Source organism: Giraffa tippelskirchi, chromosome X, assembly GCF_054371585.1.
Source record: "Giraffa tippelskirchi isolate mGirTip1 chromosome X, T2T-mGirTip1v1.2.pri, whole genome shotgun sequence".
Lineage (NCBI taxonomy): Eukaryota > Metazoa > Chordata > Mammalia > Artiodactyla > Giraffidae > Giraffa > Giraffa tippelskirchi.
In genome coordinates this window covers 54,520,619-54,538,172 of record NC_137289.1, presented here as the reverse complement: position 1 = coordinate 54,538,172, position 17,554 = coordinate 54,520,619, and the positions used below count along the sequence as shown (strand labels likewise).

The following is a 17,554-nucleotide window of genomic DNA, read 5'->3' as shown; positions in this document are numbered from 1 at the left end:
ACTCCCACCAGTCATGAAATTTTATACATCAGTTTCTAAGTAACTGTACTATTTTCCCCCTGCACACAGAGATTTATATTTTATTTACATTTTATAATTGGGATGTTTTTATCTGATTGAACAAAATCACTATGCTATAGTTTATTAGTCTTAGCTTTTGTTGAAAAATCTATATTTGTCTCCATTCATTTGTCTTTTCTGCTTGTAGAACTCATTTAGAAAATCAGCTGAATTAAGTATATGAAGACATGAGACCATACTTTTTGGCATTACCCCAACACACCAAACACAGAATTTCATTTTCTCTCCATACATATCTATGAACTCATTAAACAGATAAGAGTTGTTGTGAAAATTTTTAATTGTGGTCTCTTTAGGGCTCATATTTTACATATGACTGTTATTATCACCTTTCATGCTATTGCTTTTTCCTCCCTCAAATTTTATCAGGAGGCAGAAGTACATTTAGGTATAACACAAAAGGGAAAAACACAAGCCTAAAACTCAGAGACTGAGTTATATTCCACAGTTGGAGAGATGTCATGGCCAACACAGAAATACTCCATGTTCTCCAAGGCCTTTAGGCCTCAGCACTTTCCACTAATTTGGTCCCCTGAGTCTCAATTTATTTAGTGTATGTTGGTTCATTCACCCTCATTGCAAATATTCAACCTCAGTTCTCTTATTAAGGAAAACCTTTGTCCTGCAGTCTGAGTTAGAAGGTTCATTAGACTTTCCACATCCAGGGGAGAAAAAAAAGAAGATCCCTATTTCCTTCCTCCTTTTGCCACTTTCACCCTCACATTCCCTTTCCTTTCTTTATTTCATGACTCCATCCTTAATATAGAGCTACAGTCATAGGGAAAATAGCCTCCTTCTTTAGGTCCACGAACACTAAATCAATAAAAATGACCATCTCTCCCAACCAAATGTCTTCTGATAATTCTAACCAGCACCTAGTACCTAACACAGGGCTTGGGACACAGTGAACATTCGATAAATATTTTTAATTGTATTATGGAAAATTAAACATTCAAAACAATGTTTTGATTTAATGGATAAATTTATGCTTCCTATGCAAGAGAAGCCTGAGGGTTACTTAAAGACCAATCCCTACTTTTGAGGCATATAATCACCAGGGGGCGATGTCATAGGAAAAAGGAGGAACAAAGAGAAGGCTCTGGACTCAAGATGCTGCAGCAGGAAGGCACAACAGTCTAGTAAGCCTGTGGCCTTAACTCAGCTTCAGCTTCAGTTTCTGCTTGTGAGTCTTGCAATGTATAATGAAATGCACAGTGTTATGCACTTTATAGTCGCTCAAGCAATATTTGTTGGCTGACTTAATTGAGCTATATTTGTAAAATGGCAAGGATGTGAGAAAACTTTCCTACCTAAAAAGAAAGCATTCACAGTGCTAGACATTTGGTAGGCAAATAAACAGTATAATTTCAGCCTAAAAGGAAAAATACTCAAACCCCTATCCAATAGGTCTAGTGGCTAGGCAACCCAAATGTCAGCACCATGTTTCTGAAACTTAATTTAAAATATGATAAATTGTATGTCATCCACTTTGAGGACATTTCTTTCCTGCCTTTCTGTTCCCACTCCCTGTCCCGACTTCAAATCCAGAAAATGTAACTAGTAAACCTAAATATTACCTGTCTGGTGAGATTTCCAAGTAAAAGCAGTGTGTCAAGCAGTGATTTTAAAAAATCAAATTTAACAGGGATGACTTGGACAGTGTTTTAAAAAGAAATTGCCATATTCAACAGTGCATTTCCAGAGAGCAAGTGATTTGGGAATTTGCTCATCATTGTAATGCCACCCACACCTTCTGTATCTGACTTAATCAACTGAGTACCAAGGGACAGGTGACTGCTGTAAGATCTCTCAAGGATGGATACTTGCTTATGCCCATTATGTTTTTAAGTTTTAGAACAATAAGATATTTGACACAGTCTATTCATTCCACCAACAGTAACTGAGTTCCAACTAGGCATCAGGGACAAGTGAAAATTAAGCTCTAGAACCAACTGTAAAGTTTCACCCTATCTCAGGTGAATTATTCCTTTGGCTGAAATAACTACCTTGAACCTTTCCCCACTCCTTTTCCTGCCTTCATCACCTGCAAATGGCAACATGGGAACAGATGATTAAGGTTAGAAGTATAGTCAAGACTTCATGAAGATCAAGGCAAACTGGTTCACTCTGGCGATTCAGTTCATTGTCTTACCCCAGTAGTAGTCTGCGTAACAAAATGCTGTTAGGTAACGTTAACACGGAACTAAAGAGCCTCTTGATGAAAGTGAAAGAAGAGAGTGAAAAAGCTGGCTTAAAACTCAACATTCAAAAAACGAAGAACATGGCATCCAGTCCCATCACTTCATGGCAAATAGACGGGGAAACAATGGAAACAGTGACAGGCTTTATTTTGGGGGGCTCCAAAATCATTGCAGATGGTGACTGCAGCCATGAAATTAAAAGACGCTTGCTCCTTGGAAGAAAAGTTATGACCAACCTATACAGAGACATTAAAAAGCAGAGACATTACTTTGCCGACAAAGGTCCGTCTAGTCAAGGCTATGGTTTTTCCAGTGGTCATGTATGGATGTGAGAGTTGGACTATAAAGAAAGCTGAGCACTGAAGAATTGATGCTTTTGAACTGTGGTGTTGCAGAAGACTCTTGAGAGTCCCTTGGACTGCAAGGAGATCCAACCAGTCCATCCTAAAGAAAATCAGTCCTGAATATTCATTGGAAGGACTGATGCTGAAGCTGAAACTCCAATACTTTGGCCACCTGATGTGAAGAGCTGACTCATTTGGAAAGACCCTGATGCTGGGAAAGATTGAAGGCGGGAGGAGAAAGGGACAACAGAGGATGAGATGGTTGGATGGCATCACCAACTCGATGGACGTGAGTTTAAGTACACTTCGGGAGTTGGTGATGGACAGGGAAGCCTATCGTGCTGCAGTCCATGGGGTCGCAAAGAGTCAGACATGACTGAGCGACTGAACTGACTGAACGCAGTTTTACCTTTGCATTGGGTATCACAGTAGTTACTGAGCTAAATATTAGGTCTTGCTATCAGGTAGTAAAGTGGAGGAAAGAATGGAAACACATGATGATAATCATTTTATTTGGTGCAGTGAGTAACTTCTCCACCTAACAGCCAATAATCAGCTTCTATTTTGCAAGCTGGTGAAAGAACTATAGGATAGTTATTACTATGCTCATAACACTAAGAATAACTTTCCATTTTATTGAGTTCCAGGCACTGTGCTAGGTGTACTGTTGAAGAGCCAAAGGAAAAAAAAAAAAAACCCGCTGGAGATTATCTAGCCAAATACATTTATTTTATACTTGAGGAAATAGGCCCAGAAAAGTCAATTTACAAGTTTTGTGTCAGTTAATGGGAGGGTCAGGTTGCCACCCACTGAGCTATCCTAAAAGGTCTTGGTCTCTCTCTTAATATTCCATATTCCATAGAATAACTACAGTCTCTCTGGGTATACTGCTCTTTGGGAAACTGTTTATTTTTTAATAGTACCATTTAAAAAAGTTTAAAACAATTTCTTTTTGTTAATATGGTCTCACATGGGCAAATTCTAAGTATTCTTCCAATTTGAATGACAATTCTGAAGCTATGAGACCAGAATCTAAAGGTGAAAGGAAACTACATTTTATAACTCTAGCAAAGCAAAAAAAGAAAGAACTGCACTTTCTCCCAAAAAGAGAGAGAGAAGTAAAACCCATGATTTTAAGTGAGGTTTATACTGGCAGGCGGCGGGAGAGGGTAGAAAGACAGGTATTTAATTAGAAGAAAAAGAAGGAAAGGAAAAGGGTTACAATGTGGAGTGTGCAACTCAGCCTTCATTTCAACACGCACAGACCTCAGCAGACAGCTGGAAACCTGCCAGAGAACGAGGCCTTGGAAACAAGCTGGAAGACATTGGAGAGACTTTAACCAAAACAAACACCAGCAGGGGATGTGGTTGGCAGAGCTGAAAAAGCAAAGGACTCTATGAGTCACTTCAACATTAATTTTGAATGGTATCATGCTTCCATTTTGTTGTACAAGGTATTTATACATCATCTTATATACATATATATATATATATACTCACATGTATACACACATATATATACACATATGCACATATATACATATAATTTAGGTAAAGAACAAATAACATTGCAATCATTAGAAATATACAATTTAAAATACAGAAAAGTACATCCACTATCTCACTACTCTATTAATTTAATTCACTATTTTTAATGTGAAAATTTTTAACATAACTGTAATCAGAATATACAAATAATATGCAATAGGTAACATTATAAACCTAGTTCTGTGCTGCTAGATAGCTTCATAAACATCGCTTTTCAGAGCAATGAGATATTAACTGAGTTAAGATAATTTACAAAGGGGAAATGATAAATGGTCAACAAAGGGTGGGGGAGATAGATTGGGAATTTGAGCTTGACATGTACACACGGCTATATTTAAAATGGATAAACAACAAGGACCTACTGTATAGCACAGGGAACTCTGCTCAGTATTATGTAACAACTGAAATGGGAAAGAATTTGAAAAAGAATAGATACATGTATAACTGAATCATTTTGCTGTACATCTGAAACACAAAAATGTTGATCAACTGTGCTCCAACACAAAATAAAGATTAAAAAGATTTTTAATGAACTGCTAAATGCCAAGTATGGGCTAGCATTAGAGTGCAGTACTCTTAAAACACAGTCAAAAGCTTTTCTCCACATATTTATGGTCCTGACCTGGTAGACAGAAGCCCTTGCAGTAGGAAAAATGTGAAACCATATGCAATTTCTCTCCCCCTCGCCCATTCAGTAAAAGCCCTAAGCTTTAGGGGAAGGGCACCAAATGCTGTTCCTGCCAGGGTAAAGATGAAGACCTGATATAGCTGGGGGAAATGTAAAAACATACCCAGTCCTCTACTTCTGGGGGAAGCGCAGGAATCATTCCTGGATCCAAGCCATTTAGAGGTGTCTTACTAGCAATAGAAGAGCAGGTTAAGTAAGAAGGTCCCACTCTCATGACCTAGAGGCACAGGATCTGCCTAAGACAGGGGTTGAATCAGGAAAACAGAGAACTCTTCCCTGCCCTACTAGGTGCTTAGTCGCTCAGTTATGTCTGACTTTTTGCAACCCCACGGACTGTAGCTTGCCAATCCATGGGATTTTCCAGGCAAGAATATTGGAGTGGGTTGCCATTCCCTTCTCCAGGGGATCTTCCTGACCCTAGTAAGAAGGGATAGCAATATACATACCTCTAGGGGAGGCGCGAGAACACTGAGTGAGTATCTTTGAAGCACAGAGCACAAGGAAAAACTAAAACTCATATCCCAGAAACTCAGTCCCCTGAAATGGTAAATACTCCCACAAAATACACACACACACACAGAGGCACATGCACGTGCACACAAAACAAAAATAAAAACAAAACCCCTATACATTTCATAGTTAAACTGCTGAAAAACAAGAAAAATTTTAAAGGCAGCCAGAAGAAAAACACAAAGGAACAAAGATGAGAATGAGAGCAGACTTCAGAAACCATGCAAACCAGAAGACAATAGAGTGTTATCATTAAAGTGCTGAAAGGAAAAACAGTAACTGTCACCTCAAAATTCTATATCCAACGTAAATATCTTTTGAAAATGGAGAGATTTTTTCACACAAAGGCAGAGACTTAATTACCAGAAGCCCTGCACTATAAGAAATGATAGAGGAAGTTCTTCAGGCTTAAGGATATCATACACAGAAACTTGTATTTAACCAAATAAATGATGATACCAGAAATAGCTCGAATGAGTATAAATATAAATTTTTCTTCCTTTTAAATTGCTCTAAAAGACAACTGAATAAAAAGTAGTAGTATTGAGTAGAGGGAACAGAGTAGTGGTAGTGTGGGTGGGTTTATATTATATATAATGACAAAATATGTAACAACCATAAGCATAGTACACAAGCTGGGATACCAAACAGTGAAGTGGTGGAATATTACTTGAAGGTATACTGTGTAATTTAAGATGGATATTGAAAAATCTTGATTATGGTGGTAGTTACATGATTGGACATATTTTTCCAAACTCATAAAATTGCACACTTACAAGGATAAATTTTCCAAGTGTAAACTATACCTCAATAAGCCCTAGTTTAAAAGAAAGAATTATTATTATGCACAACTCACCTTTTACCCTCTTGACTTTTCTTCTTTTTATGGCATCACAATTCTGATGACTGCTGATGAAAAACCATCTTTTCGTGTTATCTAGCCTTACCTTTGCTTTTTGCCTTATAAAACTGAGGGTTTTATTCCTAATATCTGATGGTGAAGAGAGCTATATACCTTCAAATGAAAGAAAGTACACAAATACACACACACTTAAATACACACCCCTGAGGAATTAAAATATGTGTAGAGCCATGAATATGACAAATGTGCCATAAAGAAGAGAAACTTGCATGCATAAGGTATAGGAATCTATGCACAAGGTGGCAAAATTTGCTTAGATCACACAAATGTTAACTAATCATTCAGTCTGGATGCAACTGGGATAACATAAACAATACATTTGCATCTGTATCACATCACTGTCTAAAGCTTATTGTTTCTGTTAATAGGTTAGGTCAAAATGACTTAAGAAAACTTTTACCATGAATATTGACATTCTCTGTTCCTTATACTCACCAAGTTTCTTTCTACTTTTAGGACTCCTTCACAATTCTATTTCTACTACTCAGTGTCTGTGCTATAGGTACCTTTGTACAAATTTTAAAGATCTCTCCACCCTACCTGGGTAGATGAATTTTAAAAAGAAACTCCTGGGCAGATGCAGCCCTAAGGGTACAAGACTTGGCAAGCAGAGGGCACCTTTGTCTGAATTAGAAGGAAGCCCCTTCCACTGGACCCATTTCAGGATACTTTCTACACAACCCATATGGAGAGGACCTGTGGTCAGCTGACAGTAAGGATCAGTCCAAGGATAGTGATTTGGTATTTGAGGGATATGCCTAGGGAAGAGGAATTCTGCATTTGTACATATCATTATACAGGATTGAGAAAATGTCTATTCACCATATTAGAGAGTTGGGGAAGGGCACCTGATAAATGATAGGGCCACTAAAGCACCGTCATCTCCAATAGAACCCTTTACACTGCCCCTGCTCTACCTGGAATGAATCAACATCATCCTCTACAATCATACCTTTGCTTGGTTATCTCATATTTGTTCTCCTGCTGTCAGTTTACCAGTGATTTCCCCAGGGAGGCTGACCCTTCAATCTAAAATAAGCCCCCTTGTTCTTTACTTTTATATCACTAGGAATTTTCTTACAGAGGTATATTACAATTGCAATTATATAATTATTTATGTGTTTACTTTTATATATTTGCCTCCTCCAACCCCCCAGGCACACACATACACACATTTAATCACTTATACATTTCTAGTCCATGAACTCTAGAAGAGCAGGAACTATCTGCTTTGTTCACCAGTTGATCTCCAAAGTCTATCACAGTGTCTGTCATATACTTTGTGGTATATAAAAATCATTGAACAAATGCAGAGATTTTCTTGTTAGATTATTTGGGAAACTATCACATACATGTGCACATTCATGTACACAGGATGATATAGAATGCTATGGAAACTTGTGCAACATTCAGCTTAAAAGTTGAATGCGAGTAACTAGAATGGTATGGATATGCAATATAAAACAAGTGATATTTTTATTTTTATTTAATTTACATATTATTTTAATTAGTTCTCTTTTCCTGGCAATTTTATTAACTTTCTGCTAATAATGTTTAGATCTTAGTTTTTGTTGGTTGGCTCACTTTAGCTTTCTAATCCATTACTTTCATAATAATTCTCACAGTTGTCACTGAGCTATCTTAATTTGATTGTTCTCTTAAAGTAAATATGCTTTAGCATTATTTGATTTGCAGTGTATGGTTTTGACTTGCAATCATTGTTGTCATTAGAAAATGCAGAATGAAAACATAATGTAACTCCACTTACCAAATAGATTCTGCCATAAGTACCAAGGCCAATGGTTTTATCCAGTGAGAATATTCCAGTTGGATCCTGCAAAAATGTACAATAAAACTTCTGAATTTTCTTGGAAAAACAGCTAAGCATTAAACTATATAGAATGGTATTTTCAGTCTGCCTTGTTCCCTTAGAATTTCCATGGGAAGAACCTAAGTGTTATTTACAAAAAGAATACAGTTATCACAATCTCCCTGGACTGAGTGTACTATTTTTTAAAAAAATCAATTGTGTAAACATTAAATAGTTGTACAATTAATTATCATAAAACTGTGAAATTGGTACAATCATGTGTAGGTGAGGCATATTCATAATTTAATTAGAAATACTATTAGAAGTAGAAAGAAATTCATTTACTTGCAAAACTCTTTTCATATCCATCTTTTGAGTGCTAACCAGAAAGGCAGAAAGTTTACCATACAGTAATGGTAATATTGAGTAGATATATAACAATAAGTAGATATTGGCTATAAAGTCTAAATTGTTTATTTATATAATAGCAATTTCCCTGGTGACTCAGTCAGTAAAGAATCTATCTGTAATGCGGGAGACTGGGGTTGGATCCCTGGGTCGGGAAGATCCCTTGGAGAAGGAAATGGCAACCCACTCCAGTATTCTTGCCTGTGGACAGAGGAGCCTGGCAGGCTACAGTCCATGGGGTTGCAAAGAGATGGACATAACTGGGCAACTAACACACACACACACACAATTCTTAAGAACATTGCTTCTAAATATGAATAATGAAACAAGATCATGGCAATAAGAGTATCATTTTAAAAAAAAAGACAGAGTTGCTTTTGTTTGTTTTTAAGTTAATCTTTACATCAGCTGAATATGTTTTCATGGCACAAATTCACTGGTGATACAGTCTGTGTCTTAACCTTAAATGTGACATCATAGAAGACAAAATATGACATGTTTATCAACAGATTCCTGAGGTTTCCACATTCATCCTTAAACATTATTTTCTTACCTTAAAATATTGATATTCATTTCCTGTTCACCACAAAACATGGTTTCTTGAATTTTATCACTACTTAAACTTTTATCCTAGCAGCTTATTATGTTATTTTGGCAAAACATGTATGAGGTATGAGTAGATGCCAGTTTATACACAAAGTAACAGGAGCATCGGCAAATTCTTGGAAATTCACATGCCTTATAGAAAGCACATTTTATATACACAAACTTCATGTAACCTTGTTTGAAAATATTTTTTAACCACTGTGACAAATATGAGCTAAACAGAAAAACTATTGAGCAAATGTAATGTATATGACTGAAATTATAGACTCCTTTAAACTGGTGTGATATTTGTGTAATCTAGCAAAACTGTCATAGGAAAATGACACAGCTCTGAGATTACTTTAATCAACAGGTATTCACCTGGACAGAGTCAGGAGACTGAAGGTTTAGCGCCAGTTCGGCCTTTAATTAGCTATATGACTTTGTGTAAGTTACTTACTCTCTCTGGGACTCAGTATTAACATATATAAAATAAAGGTGCTGTGTTAAGTGATTTCCTAGCTCTAAAATTCTCTGGAAAAAAAAATCAGATTCTGACATTCAAAAATCCAGATGCTTCCAATGCACTGATATGACAATTGCTAGCAGGCTACTTTCTTAAAATTCTCATTAAAATCAGTGCCACAATATGCACAATATCGTTGTAGGAAAACAGTTCTGGGAAATATTCCCAATGAAAATACAATTTTTTTAAATTATAATTTTGAGAATATAATAAAAGTAAAAAGAGAGCTATAGTGGGTTTTGATAATAACCATATCATTGTTGTTATAATTCACTGAAAAAATTATAGGAAAAAGTTAGCCAACAAAGAATTTCCTAAGGTTCGGCTTGAAGAGCTTATCAATTTAACTTATTTGTTTAAAGGCGATCTTTGTGGAATTTATATGAGACATTATTAATTCTGGAGAAATAGCCTCTAGTCATTGGTCAAAAGAATCAACTATGTTATCTGGTTCTTATTGGTAAACCATTCTTTATATAGTAGAGGCTGCATTTTAGCTTAAAAAAAAGAAAAGATACCATATATCAGAGAATTACTGCATTATCTGAACATGTTTATTTATAAATCTTTGAACACAGTCTTTAATTTCTTTAATTCCTTTTCTAGCCCTCAATAATGTAAGTACTGTACTCATACTTGAACTCAAGTATCTGTTTACTCAAAAAAGACACCAAGGAAACAAAAGGGAGAATAAAATGCCTGTGCAATTCTTGGAAGCCTTATTTTATCTATATATTGTTTAGAAATTTCTTCCTGCTCGCAAATGACTGAAACATCTTAAATTCACTCTCCTCATGCTCATACTTAATTAAAGAAGGTCTTAAAAACTTTTTCTTCTGTTCTTCATGGCAGCTAAATCTAGTATTCATTTATTCTAAGTATTTTTTTCATTAGTTTTATACAAGATTTTTTGTTTCTGTCTCCACATTAATCTTTCAAAACTGAATGACTGTCAAACTGGGCAAAAAGAGGAGGGGTCTATGCTAATTACTAGGATAACATTACATAATTTCTTATATCAAATTTTCCACTGAATTATAGTCAGAGAAAGTTTATTCTAGGCTCCCAAGGGAGGAAGTACTGAGAAGTCAACTTTTTTTTTTTTTTTGGTGACTGTGAAATTGAAAGATTCTCACTAGGTCTTTATGATTACTTGATCCTCTCCTCTGCCCTGCTATTTACAGAAAAGAAAACCAGAAGAGGAAAGATCTTTATATTTATGACTGTTATATTAATTTGGAGAATATTTGGTGGTTCAGTACATACTTCGGTGTTCCATTTGGTTAAAAAAATAGTTAACAAGAAATCTTAATTTGTGAAAGTTTTCCTCAAAAGATAGTACTGAAGAAAGGCTAATTTTTAAAACATTTTGAATCGTAAAATGTTGGGCAAATACTCTATACTTTGTTATATTTTTCTACATGTCTAAAAAACTCCTACAATTTAAAAGTCCTAGTCTGTTTGCCCCCTGAAATCTAGAATTTTAGGGAGATATTTCTGTCTTCTGAATTCAAGAAGAGGTAAGAAAATGATCACATTGATGGGTACTTTTATTAAGGGCTGGGGTTAAGGGTAACAGGAAGAAAAAGAACCACTAGAAGGCAGTGTTTGCTGGTCATGGAAGAGACGCTGAGACAGATCTACAGAACCAAGTACAGCGGAAATTAAGAACAAAGGGGAAATGATAAACGGTCAACATAGGTAGCAAATGCATTTCAGATTTAGAGCAGTAACAGGAAAGTACAGAACATATTCTAGTAGTTAGCTAAAGAAAGAAAAGAGATTGCAAGTACCTAGAAGGAATAGCAGAGGCCATTGTTCTTTTGTTTCAAATATTAGAAATAGTGACTTTATGAAAATAGTTTATGGATAGAGAAACTGAAAATGGCAGATATAACAAAATAAGTGTTAGAGTAAGTTTCAGACATATTTGGACGAGTGGGCTTCACAATTCATGTGGAAATTTAAAAAGGACAATTTCTTTCTCTAGACCAGTGTTTCTCAAATTGTGGACGGCACAGACTCGCCCAACATGAGACTCATCTGGGGATTCTTGTTTAAAATACAGATTCCTTGTCCCATCCATGGAAATATGAAAACAGTGTTTCTGTGGATGTGCTCCAAGCTCATTCTTGAGAACTGTTCTGGTGCACTAACATAAAACCTACTGCTCTAGATATTGGGGCAGGGGACTGAGAAAACTGGCTGAAGTACAACGCTGTGTTGAGGTGGTGCTCTAGAATACCTAATGGAGGATATGCTGAATATTTCAATCCTTGTGGACAAGAAGGTAAAACTGATTCCAAATAGGAGGCTAAGGGATTTGAGAAAGTGAAAGGTTCTCATGACTGAGTGTGGAAGGCTGGCTTGGTCTTCCACCCAGGGTGGCGGAAGACTGGGAGAGCTAGCAGTTTATATTTAAATATAAACCTAATGTAATTCAAATATAGTTTTTTGGATCATGTACTATTTCAGATCACCTCTGCCACTACTGTCCTCCAGGCCTGTCTAATCCTGACCCCAATATAGATTAGGACTACACATGGCAGTGTCAAATACCAAGGCTACAGTCGTGAGGAATGACATTACCATACTGGGCACAGAAGGCAAAGGGACTATCAGAGTGAAAGACATGCCAGATTTGGAGATGAAGAAATAGTTTCCAGTTCCAAGGATGGAGTGACACATGTATACTAGGGAAAAAACTTATATACATATACATGCATATATATATATATATATATGCATGTATATGTATATATATGTATGTATATGTATATATATATACATATATATGTATACACACACACACACACACATATATATATGTATATCCCCAGGTATTGCTGTTGGCAGGCAATATGAAACACACACAGATTACATACATATATATATATATATACACACACAAACGCACACCTACATATAATGTTTTATATATAGAAAACATAAGGCTTTTGCAATTCTTTTTTCAAAAAAGGAAGCACAAACCACAAATCTCTGTATTTTCTTTTCTGTTTTTCACCTGTAGGAAATATTTATTCAATAGTTAGTCAGCAAAAATGGAAAAATGATAGTAACCCATTAATTAACAAAGAAGATATAGTTTACCCACCTCTCGTTCTCTGATGATTATGTTCACTCTCTCATTTTATGTCTTTAACTTTATGGAATTATGCAAAACAATGTACAGTTCCCCTCCTCTCTCCCTGTTTCCACAGCTTTCATCGTTGCTTACTATTTTAGGTTTTAAAAAATATCTAATAGCAAAAGTGTCAAATAACCTTCTACCGCTTTCTTTAAATCACAATTGGCACAGCCAGCCTGACTTCTCTCAAAGGTCCTTGCCTTGTGGTCATTTAGCTGGCCACCCCTGAAACGGACATAATATATCAATTTTAAACTACACCTGTATTTAAATATTCTATACTCAGCAAGATTCTTTTTTTGCTCAATATGAAACTCCAACATCTGAATCCCCCCTCATTATCTGGCTTTTGCCATGTTGGTATACTTAGTGTTGACAAATGCCAACTTTTTGATCTCATATACATCCTATTGAGGATAATTATCACAAGGGATCTCAGTGTACGCAGTTTTCTTTGCTTGCTTTATCATCTCTGTTTTGCACCAAAATGCAAACCTCCAAACAGGTAACTTAGATATCTCTTGACCTCTTTATTTACTCTTATTTCTTCACCAACTTTAGGATATAAGTCAAATGCAAAGAAATCACTAATCTATACCTCAGTGACCAAAGCAACAGTGAACTTTTCACATCTCTAAAAATTTGATGCAAAAAAAAAAAGAAATTCTAAAGGGGGTGCTCTTCTTCCACTTGATTTCTTAGGGTTTAGACCTGGATGGATATTCAGAGGGAGACTTAGGCATAATTTGCTCACATGGTGAAGATCTCCATGATATAAAATGGCTCCTATATAATAGAAATTTAGAAACTGTTAGAAGCTGAGGACTTTATGAGACTTGCATAAAGTCTGTAAAATGAGCCAAACATCAATGCCCTGAGGTTTTGTATCTTCTCCCTACTCCTGTATTAAAAAATACCCTCATCTTTCTCCCCTCCACCAACACCCAGAAAACTAATATTTCACTGAACTGCAGCCTTTCCCTTTATCATCTTGGGTCTCACCAAGTTCTTATGTCCCAGGCCATGACTGGGTCAGTTAGTCTGAGCCATTTTCCCCCATTTTTTGCGGCAATCAAACCCCTTCTCCTTTTCCTCCTTGCTTTTGGGATTCCTTGCTCTGTCATTTTCAGGAGGTCTTTCCCATTCCTGCCTTTAGTCACTTTTCAAAAGAGTTTATTTCAGCTTGCCTATCTATGTGTGGTTTCCTTATTTACCCTAGTTTGCTTTTTTTTTTTTTCCGCTTTCCCCCACAATACACAGATAGTGTTGGAGGAGGGTAACATTTCATTTGTTGGTTTTACACTTGGTAGCAAATCTAGTCAGAATATGAAAGTGCTGTTCAGAAAGGAAACCACCAATTGAGGCCTCCATATTCCAGAAATCTCATGTATACACCAAGTGGGAGAATACTTTTTAAAATTCTGTGAGTTTATTTTATGAAGCTGCACCAATAACCACAATGCTGATTATCTGTAATTCCACATGTTTATATTGAGGCTCCCTTTAAAAAAAGGCTGAGAACAATTTGCTAAAATGTTACCCATGTGCATCATCTCCTTCTCCACATTGTTTTAGTGTCAAATTGTATAGGTGAGGCTTGGTTAATGCCCAGTGTTTGAGGGGAAGGGGAGTCTGCCATTATCAATAAGACAATATTTAAACGTAAATATGTATACAATTAAGGCACCGATACTTTGAATAGTTCTATAACCTCAAGGTTAATATTTAGCTTTTCCCAAAGCAAGCAGGCCACTGCCCTGAACTGTACAGTTGTTTCGCCATTTTTCCGACATGGGTGCACGCTTACTCCCTTTCAGAGAGTCCAGGGACCCTTTACATTCAAGAGAGGGTGCGAGTGAAATGCCAGACTAAAAAGGAACTTGAAAAACGGATTTGGGTGGGATCCAATATCTGCCAGAAACCAGATGCCAATGAAATAAACGGCGCTGCTAAAAAAAAAATAATAATAATAATAAGTCTACTAATAACGACAGTGATAATAGCTCACCAATCAACTACAACTCCCGGGGAAAGCTGGGCAACTTGAGAAAAGGAGAACCCACAAACGAAAACCACGAGAAAAAGTTAGCAAGTGGTTAGCAACTGAGCGCAATACCATTTAAACACAAATTGGGGTGTGAAGAATTCACTTCTTCCCCAAGCCGTCGAGTTCTTTAGCTCCCGCAATACTAAAACAGAATTAGTGCCCTGGCAGAATAAGGTTTTGGAAAGTACTATTCGAAAGCGAGATGGCAACGGTTTGATTTTCTGGCCCGCTGTCACCTAGAAGGAAAGGTCAAGCCAAGAGTGGGCATCCCTTCTGGCAAAAGAAGCAGCAAACGACGGGGCAGCGAGGTGACGGAGGAGTGCTCTCAGGAAGCCACGCGTCGTCGCTCTCCTTGGGCCCCCGCTAGGACAAGTACCCGAGCACCACTAGACCAAAGAGGCCACACTGGGAAAAGGTCCCGCTGTTTGTGGCTCGCACCATCCCACTGCCACCTCTCTCCACCACCCCCCTCTAAGCCTGGCCCTTCGACTTTCCATGAGTTTGGAGCGACTCGGGTGCCCAGAGGGGCGCCCTTCCCAAAGCCCGTTCTTGGGGGTCCTCTCCCGCACTCGCGGTCTCCTGGAAGTTCTGGCCAAGCCAGGCTCCAGGACATCGGTCCCCTCCCTGGATGCTCAGAGCTCGCAGAAGACAGCCCTTGGTGGGGGGGAGGGGGGTCGACGGGCGTCCTCTACTCACCGGCAAGTGGCCTAGATCCGTGACTTCCTTGTCCCTCCAACCGCCAGGTCCCGCCATGGCTTCGAGGGGGAACCAGAGCGGGCGACTAGGTCAGGCACCCTCGCGGGAGTCCGAGGTGGAAGCGTACAGAAGTTCAACGAGGAGAGGGGAAGGGAGAGGGCCGGGGAAAGGAACGGGGAATCAGGGTTGGCGGCGTGGGAGAAAGAGGAGGGGAAAGTGGACGGAAAAGAGCGAGGAGTGGAGGGAAGCTGGAGTTTGAGAGGCGGGAAAGCGAGTCTGGCTAAGGCGAGAGAAGAGTCCGAGCGTCCGTCCCGGAGACCACAGAGCGAGAAGGGTGCTCCGCGGGCGAGAGCGCAGCGTCTGCCCGGGGCAGGGTGCGCCTCTTTCAGGGTGGGGAGGGGGGCGGTGCAAGAGGGGGGGCGGGGAGCAGCTCGAAGGGGATTGGTGCAGCGTCACGTCGCCAGGTGGGCAACCGAGCGCCGGGGAGGCGGGCGAGGGGGCCAGTGACCGAGGGAGGTGCTGAAGGACTATAACGGTTTGCTAGCCGGCCCTGGCGCCCGTCCCCTGCCCTGCAGCCCCCTCCCACCCCCTCCTAAGTCCGCCGCTGCGCCCGCCGCCCCCGCCGGCGGGTGTTCCACAGGAAACTTTTTCGAGGCAGCTGCCAGCCCCGGAAAACTGGTCCCGCTCCGCGCCGCTCCCAGTCTGGGCCCCACAGCCCTACCACAGTCCAAACAGCCCGCGCCCTCAACTCTCCACGAAACACTTGTGACTTTTCTAGTTGTCTGCCTTCTCTTTCTGGTCTGATTCTATTGCTCCATTTTATTGCAAAGACCCATCAAGCGAGATAAGGAAATAACTTACCACTGGGTTAAGGATCCGACCTAGGCGAGTCCCGGGTGCGGGCGGGGCCGATAGAGAACATCCAAGTGCGCCGCAGGGCTACCGCAGCTTGGCCTTCGAGGCCAGTAGCCGAAGGCAGGGCAGCGTGTACTGGACCGCTGCGAAGTCCCCTCGAGGCGGATTACATCTCTTCTAGCCCTGGAGTAGTTGGTACCAGGCCCGGGCTGTTCAGTCGGAACCGCACCTGTTCACAGGTGCTGGGAGTTAAAAGAGTCTGAGTCTCTGAAGCTTTGGTTAACCCGGGTCTTAAGCTTGCAGTTCGCCGCGTTCGCAAAGCTCAGAGAAAGTTCCTGCGTCCTTCCCTGTCTTCAGCTCTCTGGCCGGGTTTCATTCATTCGCTCCTTCTTTGCAAAACATTTCCGGGCGCTCAGGCTGTTCGCCTCCGTTTCCCCAGAAAGCGCAGGAGGTCCGATACACGGTTTAAAAGAATCTGACAAAGGCGCTTTAACTTTGAGAAGTAAGACACCTCTTGAAGAGTTTTTGGGAAAGGGAGTCGGTGTCTAAAACTAACCGCATTCTAAGCTCTTGCACTGCGAAGAACACTTGAGAAAATGTCCCAAAGCTGTTTACTTCCCCTGGAGCTCATCGACCACGTTGAGCACCCTCGCTCCGAACGTGATGTAGGGGGTTTGTTTCCGGTTTCTTTCTTTTTTAAGCAAAAAAAAGAAACAAAAAATTCTACCTCCTCTAGAAGGATTTAAGGAATAATTTTTCCCATAGACCTGGAGCTCACTATTTCTGACCCACGCCTTTCACTTTTGTTATTATTTTCTTTATATATTGGTGGATTTTGTTTATTTCGTGTCTGTTTCAATTTCCGAGTTTGACCCCTTTACATTCCTTAACCTCCGAGCCTCAGTGAGTTCTGTAATCGCCAGTCTATCTGAGGAACCCGGTCTCGCTAAATAAAGAAAATTCTCTGTGAACGGGTGCGGGGAAAACCAACTACTGCTTTCCCCCCAAAAGAGATTCGGTTGTTCTGGATCGAATTTTCGTGTTAATTCAAATATGATGTAAACCAAGCAAATTATATTTTCCAAGTATTCAAATCTTACAACTCCACCGCACAAACTCTTGCTTTTTTAAACACAGTTTAAGAATTCCTGTAGGATCGGTAAAACTCTTCTAGATCTCTCTGAA

General features: G+C 39.2%; 1 protein-coding gene across 6 annotated transcripts in view; it reads right to left on the bottom strand.

Annotated features, from left to right (window-relative positions):
• The window catches only part of NRK (Nik related kinase), a 126,900-nt gene extending 109,849 nt beyond the window's left edge, over positions 1–17,051 (bottom strand). For 5 of the 6 annotated variants that reach the window (XR_014075739.1, XM_081565344.1, XM_081565342.1 and 2 more), the window contains exons 1-2: positions 15,515–16,311; positions 8,063–8,128 (exon numbers count right to left, since the gene is read on the bottom strand). Coding sequence is in view for 4 of the 6 variants with exons in the window: in XM_081565344.1 (XP_081421470.1) it covers positions 8,063–8,128; positions 15,515–15,571 (123 nt within the window). In the remaining 2 variants the exon portion in view is untranslated. Of the gene's footprint in view, positions 1–8,062; positions 8,129–15,514; positions 16,312–16,375 lie in introns of those variants that run through there. The other variant, XM_081565346.1, reaches the window with a different exon arrangement.
• Positions 17,052–17,554: the final 503 nt, after the last annotated feature.